The sequence below is a fragment of the Artemia franciscana genome, chromosome 3 (assembly GCF_032884065.1).
Source record: "Artemia franciscana chromosome 3, ASM3288406v1, whole genome shotgun sequence".
NCBI lineage: Eukaryota > Metazoa > Arthropoda > Branchiopoda > Anostraca > Artemiidae > Artemia > Artemia franciscana.
Window position 1 is genome coordinate 9,790,003 of NC_088865.1, and position 19,493 is coordinate 9,809,495.

At 32.7% G+C, this 19,493-nt stretch overlaps 1 protein-coding gene across 2 annotated transcripts in view; it reads left to right on the forward strand.

Annotated features, from left to right (window-relative positions):
• LOC136024861 (TWiK family of potassium channels protein 7-like) overlaps positions 1 to 19,493 on the forward strand; it is a 51,204-nt gene that overhangs the window by 15,994 nt on the left and 15,717 nt on the right. For both annotated transcript variants that reach the window (XM_065700376.1, XM_065700375.1), the window contains exon 3: positions 3,529 to 3,758. In XM_065700376.1, coding sequence (XP_065556448.1) covers positions 3,529 to 3,758 — 230 coding nt within the window. The remainder of the gene's footprint in view (positions 1 to 3,528; positions 3,759 to 19,493) is intronic.

Below are 19,493 nucleotides of genomic sequence, written 5' to 3' on the forward strand. Positions count from 1 at the left end.
TTTTATTTTTTTTAGTTTTTTACCTTTTTTTAGTTTTTTTAGTTTTTTAGCTTTTTTACTTTTTTTATTAGTTTTTAGTTTTTTTTTGTAGTTTTTGCCTTTTTTTAGTTTTTTCAGTTTTTTTTTTAGTTTTTTATTGGTTTTTACCTTTATAGTTTTTTTAGTTTTTTAGCTTTTTTATTTTTTTTATTAGTTTTTAGTTTTTTTGTAGTTTTTGCCTTTTTTTAGTTTTTTCAGTTTTGACGTCACCTGATCCAGTTTTTTCAGGTGACGTCACCTGACACATCCATCCATCCATCCATCCACAGACAACTTATTTTTATATATATAGATATATATATATATATATATATATATATATATATATATATATATATATATATATATATATATATATATGGTGGGGGTGCGAAGCGCCCCCACCAACAGCTAGTATAATAATAATTTTTTCATCTCTAAAAGCTCAGGGAGCAAAGAGCAATATATACTTCCTTTATACTTTCTATGGGGTAGATACTTCTTTGTCCTCCCCTATTGACAACCTTTTACCAATGCAGTTACTAACAGTCATTACTCTGCACGTTTGCCCAACAAATTCAATCTTGTTACAGGCTGACTACCTTATCACCTTATTACCTTACCATCTATTTGTTGCAGACTGACGTCCTTATCACCAGTGCTACTTTCTTGGTCTGAAAACTACCCCAAGAACCGGTGGCGTCAATTTAAAAAAAATTGAAGGGCGGTAAAATATATTATCTAAAATCTAGGCGTGGTGGCAAAATTAAAAATACCAAAAAAGAGCATTTTTCAATTAAAATTGCCCAAATAGTATTTTTTTAAACATACAAAGGAGTGAAGTCTAGGGGTACATATGCCTTTCCTTGTCCCTATAATTAACGGCAATGACTGGAAGTTTTCTTAGAAAAACCCTAGGTGTGTTCTAGGAACCAATTTTTATTAATTGTAGTTACTTACTTTTCATTACCTGCACACTAAAATCCCTCTCAAGAGGAAATAGATACATCAAAAGAATTGGATTTTTTAAGCCGTTTTCCAATATATAAGTAATCGTAGTAGTAGTATAAGTAATATAAAAGTAATCATCCCCGCCAAAAACTACGAGCTTAAGAAAAGTTGCCTGATTTTCTAAAAAGGGGAAGGGAACAACCCCAAAAAAAGAAGTGATCCTAATGAAAATTACAGGATCGAATCCAGCATATAAGAGAACCCAACTGTAGAGGTTTTAAGCTCCTGTCCACAAAAATGTGGAATGCTGTTTTTTTTTTCTCGGAAGAAAGATCACAGAAGCGCATTTTTTTCTTTGTTTTTCCCAGGAGTGATCAAATTAAACTAGTGGTCCTAGATGGCTGAGAGAAACCATATTCAAATGGAATTCAAAAGTTCTAGTGCTATTTTTAAGAGACCAAAAGGGATGGAGGGCAACCAGACCCCCTCCAACACTCCTTTGTACCCCAAATATATCCATTAAATATTTTGAGATATTGATTTGATTCAGCATAGTTGAAAGACCCAATAACTATGTCTATAGGGATGAGAAGGAACCCCCCCATAGTCAACAGAGAACAGGCTGTAAGTTCCGCAGCTTACCCGTTGTTCACACAGCTTTTGATATAGCGTGGTAAACATTTAGTTTTTTGGGGAGAGGGGGATTATCTGTGGGAGTGGGATATTTTCAATAGAGATAATTTTCCGTGGGGAGGGGGTACCAGGAGAATTTTTCAGGGGAAAATTTTACATAGGTGATGGGAGGGGACTTTCTGGCATGATTTGAAAAACTGTTAGAAATTAAATTGAAAAACCAAGTTTCTTTAGCTGAAAGTAAGGAGCAACATCAAAAATTAAAATGAACAAAAATTCTTCTGTATAATTATGAGGGGGCTGCTCAACCCTCGCTCTTTAAGCTAAAGTTCTCCTTTTTGTCAAAAATCTTTAAGAAAGATTGTTCAAACACAAGGTTGAATTTGAATGAGAAGTATTCTTAAGGAACTTTAATATTTTAGCATACAGAGAGATAGTTAAGGAAGGGGTAGCCCCCCTACTATTTGGAATAATATCCTTTGTTTTAAGTTTTAATGTGGCTCCTTACTTTCAGTTAAAAAAAAATTCTAATTTAATAAGTAAAAGAGGCTGATATTTTTGCTTTCTATATATGGATTCTCATTGTCGCTTATCATCTAACTGCAGACAAATTGCTATCTTTTCATGCTGTCCTTTTCAAAGATTTTTGACTATTAAATTAATTCAAATTTCTACCGACGATTTCTACTAAGCTTCAAACTTCTGGTTTTTTTTTAAGGTCCAATTTCTAAACACGATATGTACTATGCTTCAAACTTTTATTTTTCTTTTTTAAGGTTTTGAATTTTTTAATCCTTTGTTAAAATACATACAGATATATTTGCAATTCAAAAAATTTTTGTTTTCTATTTTAAGTCTTATGAATTGTTGTAATACCTTGTCAAAATATATGCAAATATCTTTGCAATTACCAGCTTTTTGCTCTTTAAGCAATTTAATATAAACTTTTCCATACATGAAACTCTTCAATTTTTCCACATGAGTGTTACAACTGTGACAACGTCACTGCCATACTGATGTACATAAAAATGACGTCTCCCACATAATTTTTTCCCTAAAATTAGGGCTCTTAACCAATTTTCTCAAGCTTCTGACCTATTTAGATCATTTATTTTAGGCCAGAATATCTCAAGATGCCAATTTTCCCGAAAAAATATGGAGCCGTTTTCGATGAAAAATGCATACATACATATTTTTTCGGGAAAATTGGAAAATATATTTTCGGGAAAATTCGGGAATTCCCGCATAAAAAAAATGATCTAGATAGGTCAGAAGTCTGAGAAATTTCGTTAAAAGCCTTAATTTTTTTTTGCAAATGCGTCATGTATTATGTTAGAACATCTTGTAAAAATTTTCTTATTTGCAAAAAGAACTTCTATTAGCATCCGTGATCCGTCTCCTGGCAGAAAATACACAATTCCACATTTTTGCAGATAGGAGCTTGAAACCCGTACAGTGGGGTTTTCTGATACTGAATGTGATGGTGTGTTTTTGTTAAGATTCTATGACTTTAATGGGGTGATTCCCCCTATTTTCTAAAATAAGGCAAATTTTCTCAGGCTCATAACTTTTGATGGGCAAGACTAAACTTAATGGAATATAAACTTATATATTTAAAACCAGCATTAAATGTGATCCTTTTGATGTAACTATTGGTATGAAAATTCTATTTTTTAGAGTTATTTTTTATGTATACATCATACACGAATTATTTGATGTATACATCAAATCATGTTTTTTAAACTTTTTAAAGCTAGCAATGAAAAGCTATTTGCAAAAAAATGAATATCCAACCTGAAACTTAGTTTTACGCATCAAATTTTTTGTTTAAACTTACGGTTTCGTATAGTCTTACAAAGAGGGGAGTTGACACCCTAGCATTCTTCAGAAGACTTTGTGATTACCGAGAGTTTGATTTTATTATAGGTACAAATGTGGAGCAGTAAGAATTCGCCGTCAATTCATCGATGAACTCTGGGTAGAATCTGGAGTTCTGCCTGAAGATGAGTGGCGAGATTTAGCTAGAGAAAAGCTAATAGAATTCGAAGATCAATTACATGATGCTTTTCGAGCTGGCCTAAATTCTTATAGTGGACAAAGAACATGGGGATTTTGGGATGCCGTTGTTTACAGTCTCACAGCAATATCTACAATTGGTACGCGTGTTTATTTTGATGTTATTACTTTTTTTTTAATTTCTTATAACTGTGCATATTTGCAGAGAAGACAAAGATTTGTAATACCTACTGAACAAGATTTGTAATATCCTTTTTATTACAGGTCGATGCCAATGATATGATGTAAGTCATGACATATTCTTTGATCTGTTTGTTAGTTTCAAAGGGCCCACTACCCAACTCGAACCAATTTTTCAATTCAGGGAAGAGATAGAAGTAACTCGCCAATAAGTTGGTACTGTATGGTGGGTGTTTGGTAATATGCCATTTAATTTATTAGACGAGCAAATGGGTTACACGAGCACACGAACATAGTGAGGATGGGCATTTTCATGGACCGGGACAGTTTAAAAAGTCGTCATGCTTCTTTGTCTCTTCAGAGTAGCTCTCCATAGGCATCGTAAAATTTCTAGGTTCTGCAGAAATCTGCAGAAATTGTGTTTCCAGCTGTAAAATTTCCACAAGCAAAATACCATTTTATCCCAAAACCGGTTATCATCACCTTAGGGTTGTTTGTTTGGGTAGTTCCTGTCCATCCATTGTCGAGTGTTTGTGGACAACCACCATATAGTTTCAATTAAGGCTGAGTAGCTTCCATCTTTTCAAAGACTTTTTTTTTGGTTACAGCAACCACGGATACTTTGTGGCAGATATAAACGTTTCAGTCTTATGATTTTATATTTTGGATCTTAAGGGGAGGGTGATACATTAGCGAATATTTGCTCCCTGTTTTTTTATCTTCATTTTTGACTAATGTTTTTGCATCAAAGCTGTTTTTGTAAACACCAATGGAATCACAATGGTTAAAAACTCTAAACTGGTGGTTTTGAGCCATTGTCTCAGAAAACAGAGAAAAGTTCTTTTTGAATTGGTAGCAGTAATCTGTCTCCTTTTTTTTGTCAAAGCTAGAAGGCTGTCAGAGTATTATAAAGAGGTGCCTAACGGCTCATTTAAAAGTTGCTACTCATATATACCAGCTTTTTATACGTTTGTTTTGATAACTCTTAAATAATAGTAATTTGTGACAAAAATGTATTTCATGGGTCATTTCTCTATTATTATCTTTGTAACGCTATATGATGCTAAGGTATAGTACGTAAGATCTCTATTACAGCTGAAACCCAGTAAATTCATGGTTGAAGTAAGCCCAGTAAACCCAGGTTGTTGCAAAGCTGAAAATTTGTTTTGAAATGAAAATATTGTTTGCTCTTCACTATGTTTCAGTTAAGACAAAGCAGAAGGTTTTTCCCGTGTGCATTTATGACAAGGGCTACCTCTATTAATCACGTATTTAGTGGTTGTGGTAGTGTTCAGTTTGGTAGATAGTCCAGATTTGAATTCTGTTTCTTCGACATTGAGGTTTATTTCTTTCAAAGACCAAACAGGAAATTGTGTTAATAGACTTAATTGATGGAAATTAAAATCTCCAAAGCGATAATCAGCCTCTTCAAAGAACTCTACAGCAATACAGAAAGCACCATCCTGGTTAACGGGAAACTTTCTTCTTCCTTCTCCATGCAAAACGGATTACGGCAAGGATGCGCTGCTTCACCTGAGCTCTTCAAATACGTCATCGACCACATTCCGAACAAGACGCACCATGCCCACCCTTTCGTGAAAATCTCGACCAACTTAAGTCTGAACTCGAGACTCTCTCCTCCACAGCCTCTAGAGTTAGGCTGCAAACCAACTATAAGAAAACTAAGATCAAGCCCATAGAAAAGACCGCATCAGCACCACTCTTAACTGTTGAGATTAACCGACAAGCTGTCGATGTGGGTAAGGCAGTTCTCATATCTCGGATCAATTATATTCTCAAGTGGCACACTTGACGCCAAAATATTAGCCAAATCCCCCAAGGCAGGCTCTGTGTTCGGACGACTCCTGTGAGCAGTCTTCCCAAACCGCAAATCGGCCGCCATACCAAAGCCCGAATTTACAACGCCACAGTCTCAAGCATCATGCTGTACTCATCTGAAATGGCCGATAGCCCGGACACAGCTAATAAAGGTCGATGCCGTTCAGACTAGATACTTGCGTCGATTCGAAGGCTTCAAATGGTATGACAAGATTGGCAATACTGAGATCCTGAAGACCTTCAAGCTGGTAAACCTCTCTACACAAGTAGAAGCCCGCTCTCTAAGGTGGTACGGCCACCTATTCCGTCTCCCGCTATGTACCCCTGCAAGGATCATCTCAGACTTCATCCCTTCAAGACATGAATTACAGTCTTTAATTTGCATTGCAAATCTTCTATACAACTTACATAGATTGTATTATCTCCACTTTTCATTATAGTCATCAATATTAGCAAAACATTCACCAATTGCCAGCTGCTCAATGTATACAAACATAATGGTCATGGGTAAAACACTTTTCAATGTTGACTGTCTCATTTCCAAAAATGAACTGACTTATGATCAATCAAGGAATGTTTTCTAGAAGGAGGAGTGATCGAGTGAAGTCACAGATTATTTAAACTTGTTCAGAAAGGATTTTTTGAGTTATTTATTTTTGCATTGAAAAATGACCGTCTTAAACTAATTTCTAGGTAGTTGTTAAAAGTAGAACCACAATATTGTTTTGTTTTCTTTCAATTAACATGTCAAAAAATTGAGTAAAAGTATCCATCCCACGACGTGAAAGTTTCATATAATAGTCCAAAGATGGAGAATCATTTTCCATTATACCGCTAAGCATAACTCTTTGAAGAGATAACTCTTAAAAAATCATTCTCTAGAATCAGACATTTTTTGAAAGTCACTAGATTCCCCATGGTATCTGGTTCTCAAATCTAATCATTTTCATTGTTGACACTCTCACTACCGATTGTAGACTAACAGTAAATAAAGATTCATTCTCGCTAGTAACAAGCTTACTCCTTTTTATAGATTGACTAACTGTTGGGGTGGCGCTTCGCGCCACCCCAACACCTAGTTCGTGGGGGCGCTTCGCCCCCCAAGCCCCCCCCCGCGCGCTTAACTCGTTACGTGCCATATTAGTTACGCGCCATTGTAGTTGTGTCCCTGTGTCCCACCTGCGAATATATATATATATATATATATATATATATATATATATATATATATATATATATATATATATATATATATATATATATATATCTATATATATAAAAATAAGTTGTCTGTCTGTCTGTGGATGGATCAGGTGACGTCACCTGAAAAAACTGGATCAAGTGACGTCAAAACTGAAAAAACTAAAAAAGGCAAAAACTACAAAAAAAACTAAAAACTAATAAAAAAAATAAAAAAGCTAAAAAACTAAAAAAACTAAAAAAAGGCAAAAACTACAAAAAAAACTAAAGACTAATAAAAAAGCAAAAAACTAAAAAAACTAAAAAAAGGCAAAAACTACAAAAAAAACTAAAAACTAATAAAAAAAATAAAAAAGCTAAAAAACTAGAAAAACTAAAAAAACTAAAAAAAAGGTAAAAAACGAAAAAAACTAAAAACTAAAAAAACTAAAAAAAAAGGAAAAAACTGAAAAATAAGCTAAAATAAAGGTAAAAACCAATAAAAAACTAAAAAAAAACTGAAAAAACTAAAAAAAGGCAAAAACTACAAAAAAAAAACTAAAAACTAATAAAAAAAGTAAAAAAGCTAAAAAACTAAAAAAACTAAAAAAACTAAAAAAAGGTAAAAAACTAAAAAAAATTAAAAATAAAAAAAAAATAAAAAAAAGGAAAAAACTGAAAAATAAGCTAAAATAAAGGTAAAAACCAATAAAAAACTAAAAAGAAAAAAGGAAAAAACTAAAAAAAATTTTCATCTAAAAAACTAAAAAAAACTAAAAAAGGTAAAAACTAAAAGAATTAAAAAAGAAAAAAATAAATGACGAAACTCAAAGAGAAAGCGACCAGGACAAAAGGAATGTTCGATTAGCAATCAACAAAGCACCGGGACACAGGGAGTATAAATGACGACCAGGACATAAGTAAAAAAAAAAAACTATCTATATATATAAAAATAAGTTGTCTGTGGATCTGTGGATCGTGGATCAGGTGACGTCACCTGAAAAAACTGGATCAGGTGACGTCAAAACTGAAAAAACTAAAAAAAGGCAAAAACTACAAAAAAAACTAAAAACTAATAAAAAAAATAAAAAAGCTAAAAAACTAAAAAAACTAAAAAAAGGCAAAAACTACAAAAAAAACTAAAAACTAATAAAAAAGCTAAAAAACTAAAAAAACTAAAAAAAGGCAAAAACTACAAAAAAAACTAAAAACTAATAAAAAAAATAAAAAAGCTAAAAAACTAAAAAAACTAAAAAAACTAAAAAAAGGTAAAAAACTAAAAAAACTAAAAACTAAAAAAAACTAAAAAAAAGGAAAAAACTGAAAAATAAGCTAAAATAAAGGTAAAAACCAATAAAAAACTAAAAAAAAAACTGAAAAAACTAAAAAAAGGCAAAAACTACAAAAAAACTAAAAACTAATAAAAAAAGTAAAAAAGCTAAAAAACTAAAAAAACTAAAAAAACTAAAAAAACTAAAAAAAGGTAAAAAACTAAAAAAAATAAAAAATAAAAAAAAAATAAAAAAAAAGGAAAAAACTGAAAAATAAGCTAACATAAAGGTAAAAACCAATAAAAAACTAAAAAGAAAAAAAGGAAAAAACTAAAAAAGGTAAAAACTAAAAGAACTAAAAAAGAAAAAAATAAATGACGACACTCAAAGAGAAAGCGACCAGGACAAAAGGAATGTTCGATTAGCAATCAACAAAGCACCGGGACACAGGGAGTATAAATGACGACCAGGACATAAGTAAAAAAAAAAATTCACAAAACTAAAAAGAAGTTAAAAACTACAAAAAAACTAAAAAAAAAAAAAAACTAAAAACTAATAAAAAAACTAAAAAATCTAAAAATCTAAATAAACTAAAAAAGAAAAACAAAGGAAAAAAATAAAGGAGAAAAACAAAACTAAAAAACGAATGTATATACAGACCGGTACACCGGGATACAAATGACGACCGGGACACAGGGAATATAAATGACGACCGGGACACAGGGACACAACTACAACGGGGACACCGGGGGAAACAGGGGGATGTAAATGACGACCGGGACACCGGGACAGGGAATGGTCGATTAGCAATCACCATCAACAAAGCTCAAGGGCAATCATTAGAATCATGAGGTATAGATCTGAATACAGATTGTTTTCCCATGGACCATTATATGTTGCATGTTCAAGAGTCGGTAAACCTGACAATCTATTTATATGCAAAGACAATGGGACAGCAAAGAATGTTGTATATTCGCAAGTTATATTCGCAAGTTATATATATTATTCGCAAGTATATATATATATATATATATATATATATATATATATATCTATCTTTATTCACAGGTGGGACATAGGGACACAACTACAATGGCGCGTAACTATTATGGCGCGTAACGACTTACGCGCGCGGGGGGGCTTGGGGGGCGCGAAGCGCCCCCACCAACTAGGTGTTGGGGTGGCGCGAAGCGCCACCCCAACAGCTAGTATATATATATATATATATATATATATATATATATATATATATATATATACTAGCTGTTGGGGTGGCGCTTCGCGCCACCCCAACACCTAGTTGGTGGGGGCGCTTCGCGCCCCCCCAAGCCCCCCCGCGCGCGTAAGTCGTTACGCGCCATATTAGTTACGCGCCATTGTAGTTGTGTCCCTATGTCCCACCTGTGAATATAGATATATATATATATATATATATATATATATATATATATATATATATATATATATATATATATATATATATATATATATATATATATATATATATATATATATATATATATATATATATATATATGTGTTTTTAACTACGTAAAACTTGCGAATATACAACATTCTTTGCTATCCCATCGTCTGTGCATATAAATAGATTGTCAGGTTTACCGACTCTTGAACATGCAACGCATAATGGTCCATGGGAAAACAATCCGTATTCAGATCTATACCTCATGATTCTATTGATTGTCCTTGAGCTTTGTTGATGGTGATTGCTAATCGACCATTTCCTTTGTTGCCGTCGTCATTTATATATCCCCCTGTGCCCCCCGGCGTCCCCGTTGTAATTGTGTCCCTGTGTCCGGGTCGTCATTTATATTCCCTGTGTCCCCGTCGTCATTTGTGTCCCGGTGTCCCAGTCTGTGATTTCTATTTGAGTGTCCCGGGCGTCATTTATATTCGTCAGGATATTGTAGGGCATCGTAGCATCGATGAGTTTAAGCAATTCTTGTCAACTGATTGTTTCGCCTATAAAGAATATTATCTCGAGGTAAGAACTGATCACCGACCACAACGATTGCCACTTTGTTGATAGTTGCGTATCAGGAGGCATCAATTCGATTGCTGTTTTTAAGCAGAAGCACTAAATTATTATTTTTGTGGAAAAGATGATATATATAAATATATATATATATATTACATTCGTTTTGAGCAGCTTCCTCGGGTGTTGCCATTGTAGGTTCTTCAGTCATTTTACAATTAGAAATTTCTCTTTCAACGGTCTTCTTACAATTACAAATTTGTCTTTGAACGATATTCTTAAATACCTGTGTCCTGGTCGTCATTTATATTGCCTTTGTCCCGGTCGTCATTTGTGTCCCGGTAACCCAGTCTGTAATTTCTCCTTGAGTGTCCCGGTCGTTATTTATATTCCCTCTGTCCCGGTCGTCATTTGTGTCCCGGTCTGTAATTTCTCTTTGAGTGTTTTTTCTTTTTAGTATTTTTTAGTTTTTTACATTTTTTCTTTTTTCAGTTTTCCTTTTCTTCTTTATTTTTCAGCTTCACTATGAAATACATATCGCCGAACCTTTGTTTTTTTAACTAAAATCTGGTAGGCATTGATGACCTTATCCAAGTCAAGATCCCAAACCCAATCAGCATCGCTATCATTTTCATTTTTGATATGTTTTGACTCTCGCTGTCCAGGTGGATCTTCATCTAACTGCGCGGTTTTGCGTTCTTTAGCCTCAAGCCTGTTTCCTTGCTGTTCTTTTGATTCCTCGGCACGCTTTCTTTTCTGACTTTCTCTATCAGCAGCAAGTTTTTTGGCATAGACTCTTTGAGCATCTTCATCGGATATATATATATATATATATATATATATATATATATATATATATATATATATATATATATATATATATATATATATATATATATATATATATATATATATATATATATATATACTAGCTGTTGGGGGGGCCAAAGCCCCCCCGCGCGCGTAAGTCGTTACGCGCCATATTAGTTACGCGCCATTGTAGTTGTGTCCCTATGTCCCACCTGTGAATATAGATATATATATATATATATATATATATATATATATATATATATATATATATATATATATGTATATATATATATATATATATATATATATATATATATATATATATATATATATATATACTAGCTGTTGGGGTGGCGCTTCGCGCCACCCCAACACCTAGTTGGTGGGGGCGCTTCACGCCCCCCCCAAGCCCCCCCGCGCGCGTAAGTCGTTACGCGCCATATTAGTTACGCGCCATTGTAGTTGTGTCCCTATGTCCCACCTGTGAATATAGATATATATATATATATATAAATATATATATATATATATATATATATATATATATATATATATATATATATATATATATATATATATATATATATATATATATATATATATGTTTTTAACTACGTAAAACTTGCGAATATACAACATTCTTTGCTGTCCCATTGTCTGTGCATACAAATAGATTGTCAGGTTTACCGACTCTTGAACATGCAACATATAATGGTCCATGGGAAAACAATCCGTATTCAGATCTATACCTCATGATTCTAATGATTGCCCTTGAGCTTTGTTGATGGTGATTGCTAATCGACCATTCCCTGAGTCGCCATCGTCATTTATATATCCCCCTGTGCACCCCGGCGTCCCCTATGTAGTTATGTCCCTGTGTCCCGGTCGTCATTTATATTCCCTGTGTCCCGGTCGTCATTTGTGTCCCGGTGTTCCAGTCTGTGATTTCTCTTTGAGTGTCCCGGGCGTCATTTATATTCCTTGTGTCCCGGTGTCCCGGTCGTCATTTATATCCCCCTGTGCCCCCCGGCGTCCCCATTGTAGTTGTGTCCCTGTGTCCCGGTCGTCATTTATATTCCCTGTGTCCCGGTCGTCATTTGCATCCCGGTGTCCCGGTCTGTATATACATTCGTTTTTTAGTTTTGTTTTTCTCCTTTATTTTTTTCCTTTTTTCTTTTTTTTCTTTTTTAGTTTATTTAGATTTTTAGATTTTTTAGTTTTTTTATTAGTTTTTAGTTTTTTTGTAGTTTTTACCATTTTTTATTTTTTTTAGTTTTTTTTTTTACTTATGTCCTGGTCGTCATTTATACTCCCTGTGTCCCGGTCGTCATTTGTGTCTCGGTGCTTTGTTGATTGCTAATTTATATTATATTTATATTTATATTTTTTATATTTATTAATATTTTTTTAGTTTTCTTTTTCTCTTATTTTTCAGTTTTTTCCTTTTTTTTAGTTTTTTCTTTTTTAGTTTTTAGTTTTTTTTTGTTTTTTACCATTTTTTAGTTTTTTTAGTTTTTTTAGTTTTTTAGCTTTTTAGTTTTTTTTATTAGTTTTTAGTTTTTTTTAGTTTTTGCCTTTTTTTAGTTTTTTCACTTTTTTTTAGTTTTTAGTTTTTTACCTTTTTTTAGTTTTTTAGCTTTTTTAGTTTTTTTTCTTTTTAGTTTTTTTTGTAGTTTTTACCTTTTTTAGTTTTTTTTCTTCTTTTGTATTAGTGTGAAATAATTCAGACGTCATATGCGGACAAACACGACGTCACTCGACAGACAGACAGACAGACATAACCCACAAACAACTTATTTTTATATATATTTATTCATATTTTTTTAGTTTTCTTTTTCTCTTTTATTTTTCAGTTTTTTCCTTTTTTTTAGTTTTTTTCTTTTTTAGTTTTTAGTTTTTTTTAGTTTTTTACCTTTTTTTAGTTTTTTTTTAGTTTTTTTAGTTTTTTAGCTTTTTTAGTTTTTTTATTAGTTTTTATTTTTTTTTGTAGTTTTTGCCTTTTTTTATTTTTTTCAGTTTTTTTTAGTTATTAGATTTTTACCTTTTTTTAGTTTTTTTTAGTTTTTTAGCTTTTTTAGTTTTTTTTTCTTTTTAGTTTTTTTTGTAGTTTTTACCTTTTTTAGTTTTTTCTTCTTTTGTATTAGTGTGAAATAATTCAGACGTCATATGCGAACAAACATGACGTCACCTGATCCACAGATCCACACACAGACAACTTATTTTTATATATATAGATATAGATAGATAGATTTTTGAAGTTCTCAGTTTTTTACTCTTTAAGAAATTCAATCTCTTTTAATACTGTTGTCTTTTCAAAGATATTTGATTATTCAAGCAACGTAACGGACAGATAACTTATTTTTATATATATAGATATATATATATATATGTTTTTAACTACGTAAAACTTGCGAATATACAACATTCTTTGCTGTCCCATTGTCTGTGCATATAAATAGATTGTCAGGTTACCGACTCTTGAACATGCAACATATAATGGTCCATGGGAAAACAATCCGTATTCAGATCTATACCTCATGATTCTAATGATTGCCCTTGAGCTTTGTTGATGGGGATTGCTAATCGACCATTCCCTGAGTCGCCATCGTCATTTATATATCCCCCTGTGCACCCCGGCGTCCCCTTTGTAGTTATGTCCCTGTGTCCCGGTCGTCATTTATATTCCCTGTGTCCCGGTCGTCATTTGTGTCCCGGTGTTCCAGTCTGTGATTTCTCTTTGAGTGTCCCGGGCGTCATTTATATTCCTTGTGTCCCGGTGTCCCGGTCGTCATTTATATCCCCCTGTGCCCCCCGGCGTCCCCATTGTAGTTGTGTCCCTGTGTCCCGGTCGTCATTTATATTCCCTGTGTCCCGGTCGTCATTTGTATCCCGGTGTCCCGGTCTGTATATACATTCGTTTTTTAGTTTTGTTTTTCCTCCTTTATTTTTTTCCTTTTTTCTTTTTTTTTCTTTTTTAGTTTATTTAGATTTTTAGATTTTTTAGTTTTTTTATTAGTTTTTAGTTTTTTTGTAGTTTTTACCATTTTTTTAGTTATTTTAGTTTTTTTTTTTTTACTTATGTCCTGGTCGTCATTTATACTCCCTGTGTCCCGATCGTCATTTGTGTCTCGGTGCTTTGTTGATTGCTAATTTATATTATATTTATATTTATATTTTTTATATTTATTAATATTTTTTAGTTTTCTTTTTCTCTTATTTTTAAGTTTTTTCCTTTTTTTTAGTTTTTTCTTTTTTAGTTTTTAGTTTTTTTTTGTTTTTTACATTTTTTTAGTTTTTTTAGTTTTTTTAGTTTTTAGCATTTTTAGTTTTTTTATTAGTTTTTAGTTTTTTTTTTAGTTTTTGCCTTTTTTTAGTTTTTTCAGTTTTTTTTTAGTTTTTTTTTAGTTTTTTAGCTTTTTTAGTTTTTTTTCTTTTTAGTTTTTTTTGTAGTTTTTACCTTTTTTAGTTTTTTTTTCTTCTTTTGTATTAGTGTGAAATAATTCAGACGTCATATGCGGACAAACACGACGTCACTCGACAGACAGACAGACAGACATAACCCATAAACAACTTATTTTTATATATATTTATTCATATTTTTTTAGTTTTCTTTTTCTCTTTATTTTTCAGTTTTTTCCTTTTTTTAGTTTTTTTTCTTTTTTAGTTTTAGTTTTTTTTAGTTTTTTACCTTTTTTTAGTTTTTTTTAGTTTTTTTAGTTTTTTTAGCTTTTTTAGTTTTTTTATTAGTTTTTATTTTTTTTGTAGTTTTTGCCTTTTTTTTATTTTTTTCAGTTTTTTTTTAGTTATTAGATTTTTACCTTTTTTTAGTTTTTTTTAGTTTTTTAGCTTTTTTAGTTTTTTTTCTTTTTAGTTTTTTTTGTAGTTTTTACCTTTTTTAGTTTTTTTCTTCTTTTGTATTAGTGTGAAATAATTCAGACGTCATATGCGGACAAACATGACGTCACCTGATCCACAGATCCACAGATCCACACACAGACAACTTATTTTTATATATATAGATATATATATATATATATATATATATATATATATATATATATATATATATATATATATATATATATATATATATATATATATATATATATATATATATATATATATATATATATATATATATATATATATATATATGTTTTTAACTACGTAAAACTTGCGAATATACAACATTCTTTGCTGTCCCATCGTCTGTGCATATAAATAGATTGTCAGGTTTACCGACTCTTGAACATGCAACGCATAATTGTCCATGGGAAAACAATCCGTATTCAGATCTATACCTCATGATTCTATTGATTGCCCTTGAGCTTTGTTGATGGTGATTGCTAATCGACCATTTCCTTTGTTGCCGCCGTCATTTATATATCCCCCTGTGCCCCCCGGCGTCCCCGTTGTAGTTGTGTCCCTGTGTCCGGGTCGTCATTTATATTCCCTGTGTCCCCGTCGTCATTTGTGTCCCGGTGTCCCAGTCAGTGATTTCTATTTGAGTGTCCTGGGCGTCATTTATATTCGTCAGGATATTGTAGGGCATCGTAGCATCGATGAGTTTAAGCAATTCTTGTCAACTGATTGTTTCATCTATAAAGAATATTACCTCGAGGTAAGAACTGATCACCGACCACAACGATTGCCACTTTGTTGATAGTTGCGTATCAGGAGGCATCAATTCGATTGCTGTTTTTAAGCAGAAGCACTAAATTATTATTTTTGTGGAAAAGATGATATATATAAATATATATATATATATTTTCTTTTTAGTTTTTTTGTAGTTTTTACCTTTTTTAGTTTTTTTCTTCTTTTGTATTAATGCTAAAGCCAAGGTTCAAACCTGGAGCCTCTCGGACCTAGAACCTGAAACATAACGCTTTACCAACTCAGCTACTTCGGCGTGAATACGTTCGTTTTGAGCAGCTTCCTCGGGTGTTGCCATTGTAGGTTCTTCAGTCATTTTACAATTAGAAATTTCTCTTTCAACGGTCTTCTTACAATTAAAAATTTGTCTTTGAACGATATTCTTAAATACCTGTGTCCTGGTCGTCATTTATATTGCCTGTGTCCCGGTCGTCATTTGTGTCCCGGTATCCCAGTCTGTAATTTCTCCTTGAGTGTCCCGGTCGTTATTTATATTCCCTCTGTCCCGGTCGTCATTTGTGTCCCGGTCTGTAATTTCTCTTTGAGTGTTTTTTCTTTTTAGTATTTTTTAGTTTTTTACAATTTTTCTTTTTTCAGTTTTCTTTTTCTTCTTTATTTTTCAGCTTCACTATGAAATACATATCGCCGAACCTTTGTTTTTTTAACTAAAATCTGGTAGGCATTGATGACCTTATCCAAGTCAAGATCCCAAACCCAATCATCATCGCTATCATTTTCAGTTTTGATATGTTTTGACTCTCGCTGTCCAGGTGGATCTTTATCTAACTGCGCGGTTTTGCGTTCTTTAGCTTCAAGCCTGTTTCCTTGCTGTTCTTTTGATTCCTCGGCACGCTTTCTTTTCTGACTTTCTCTATCAGCAGCAAGTTTTTTGGCATAGACTCTTTGAGCATCTTCATCGGCTTTTGCCATTGTAAGTTCATCAGTCATTTTAAACTTAAACATTAATAGATTTCTACGTGAACATATATGTCTTAAATATCTTTAATGACGTCACCGTCATAGCAAAAATGACGACAACTAACTTCATGACGCCAGTCGACACAGAAACATGACGTCACCTGATCCACAGACAGACAACTTATTTTTATATATATAGATAGATATAATTCTAAAATTGTCAGGTAATTTTCTATTTTGAAATAAAAGCTAAAAATTATTGCTCAGACAACATAAATATTTTTGATATTTACATAATAGCTTTAGTGGTTCTGGACTGAAAACTAAATATGCTAATCAAATTGGGAATTGTAATCTTTTAGGTTGAAAAGGCAGATCCATTGGAATCATGAGAATGCGTGGAATAAGAAAAGCCTCACCCTCAAAAGGCCCTGTCAAGATTGTTGCCTCTATTACGTTATAACAGACATAACACGTCATTTGTGTCCCGGTGTCCCGGTCTGTAGTTTCGTTAGTCGACAAACATGACGTCAGACGACAAACAACTTCATGACGACATACAGCTCAATCCTTATAATGACGTCAGTCGACAAACATGACGTCAGTCGACAGACAGACAAACAACTTATTTTATATATATATATATATATATATATATATATATATATATATATATATATATATATATATATATATATATATATATATATATATATATATATATGTTTTTAACTACGTAAAACTTGCGAATATACAACATTCTTCGCTGTCCCATTGTCTGTGCATATAAATAGATTGTCAGGTTTACCGACTCTTGAACATGCAACATATAATTGTCCATGGGAAAAACAATCCGTATTCAGATCTATACCTCATTATTCTAATGATTGCCCTTGACCTTTGTTGATGGTGATTGCTAATAGAACATTCCCTGTGTCCCGGTCGTCATTTATATATCCCCCCTGTGCCCCCGGTGTCCCCATTGTAGTTGTGTCCCTGTGTCCCGGTCGTCATTTATACTCCCTGTGTCCCGGTCGTCATTTGTGTCCCGGTGTCCCAGTCTTTAATTTTTCTTTGAGTGCCCCGGTCGTCATTTACATTCCCTGTTTCCCGGAGTCCCGGTCGTCATTTGTGTCCCGGTGTCCCGGTCTAACATGCATACAAACAATTTATTTTTATATATATAGATAGATATAGTTTCTTTTTTAGTTTTGTTTTTTGTTTTGTTTTGTAGCTTTTTAATTTTTTTTAGTTTTTTTCTTTTTAGTTTTTTACCTTTTTTATTTTTTCCCTTTTTTTAGTTTTTTCTTTTTAGGTTTTTCTTTTTTTCGATTTTTTAGTTTTTTTAGGTTTTTTTCTTTTAAGTTTTTACCTTTTTTATTTTTTATTTTGTTTAGTTTTTTTCTTTTTAGGTTTTTTTTGTTCTTTTTCTTTTTTTAGTTTTTTAGCTTTTTTAGTTTTTTTAGTTTTTTTAGTTTTTTTTAGTTTTTTTAGTTTTTTACCTTTTTTTCTTTTTTTAGTTTTCTTTTTCTTCTTTATTTTATAGACGTCATATGCGGACAAACAAACACACATATGGGGACAAACTTATAACATATTTTTATATATACTAGCTGTTGGGGTGGGGTGAGCTTTGTTGATGGTGATTGCTAATCGAACATTCCCTGTGTCCCCGTCGTCATTTATATATCCCCCTGTGCTCCCGGCTTCCCCGTTGTAGTTGTGTCCCTGTGTCCCGGTCGTCATTTATATTCCCTGTGTCCCGTCAGTCGACAAACATGACGTCAGTCGACAAACAACTTCATGGCGTCATACTGCTCAATCCTTATAATGACGTCAGTCGACAAACACAGTCGACAGTCGACAAACATGACGTCAGTTGACACACAAACATGACGTTAGTCAACACACACACACAAACAAACAACTTATTTTTATATATATAGATAGATTCATCGCTCAATGAATGTATCCGTGGGTTAATTATCTTTGGCACTAGTAACGCTTGCATGGGTTTATTTTTCATCAATTCATTTTTAATTTTCGTGCTGATAATCTCCGCTAATGCCCTTTTTATTTTACCAGTGATTCCTCTGTCTATTACTAAATTATTTTTACATAGATTGCAGTTTCGCCACTTAGACAAGGTATGTTGCATGATGATGTTAGATGATTATGCTTTTCTTCTTTTTACCTTTCGTTAAATGGTAAGAGTAGGAGGATATTAATAACAATCATCAAGCGGTAACGTGCAACCACGTGGTAACTACTCAGATGATGTTACTCTCAATGTACACCTCTATAGCACTAAAATTTTCTTGGTACTCCAAACAAATGTAACTCCTTACTGTCATGAAAATGCACGCATGCATATCCAACAGTGTTACCATTAGCACTTGCATCATAATTCTAATACTTATCTTTCTCGGCATTCAATGCTACTACAACGTTATAATGTACACACATCTTCTTGGAATATTCCATCCTCACTTAAAAAAAAAAAAAAAAATAAGATGTAGATGTTTATCCTTTCGATGCAGAAATAATACTGGAAAAAATCGTATGATCCGACAAGCCACGCAAGATTACGTCACCCTCAATAAATTTAACATTCCCCATTACGTAAAAACCACCTGCATTTCTTAGAAAATTAATAAAACTTGTGCCTTAAAGATGTTTCTTAAAAAAAGTGTCGGGACTGCGATTCAAAATGGTACTGGACGGTCGGACCTGAAGGGCGGTCACTACCATGCATTTCCTGTGCCGTATTTGCTTGCCCTTGTGCCAGTTAGGTACCGTTTTTTGCCAGTTGATAACAAAGTTATTCGAAGTTTCTCTTATAAATATGCTAAATACTTGCTTTAGCTACCGCTTTGGACTATTAATAGCTAATCGTCCTCTCTATATGGAGCTGCAAATCACGTGACCGCGGTGCACAAAAGGAATGGGAGGTAGCGCAAGAAGGTTACTGATGAAAGTGCCTTAGAAAGTAGTTCGTCACTGATTATGTTTTTTTAATGGTTGTA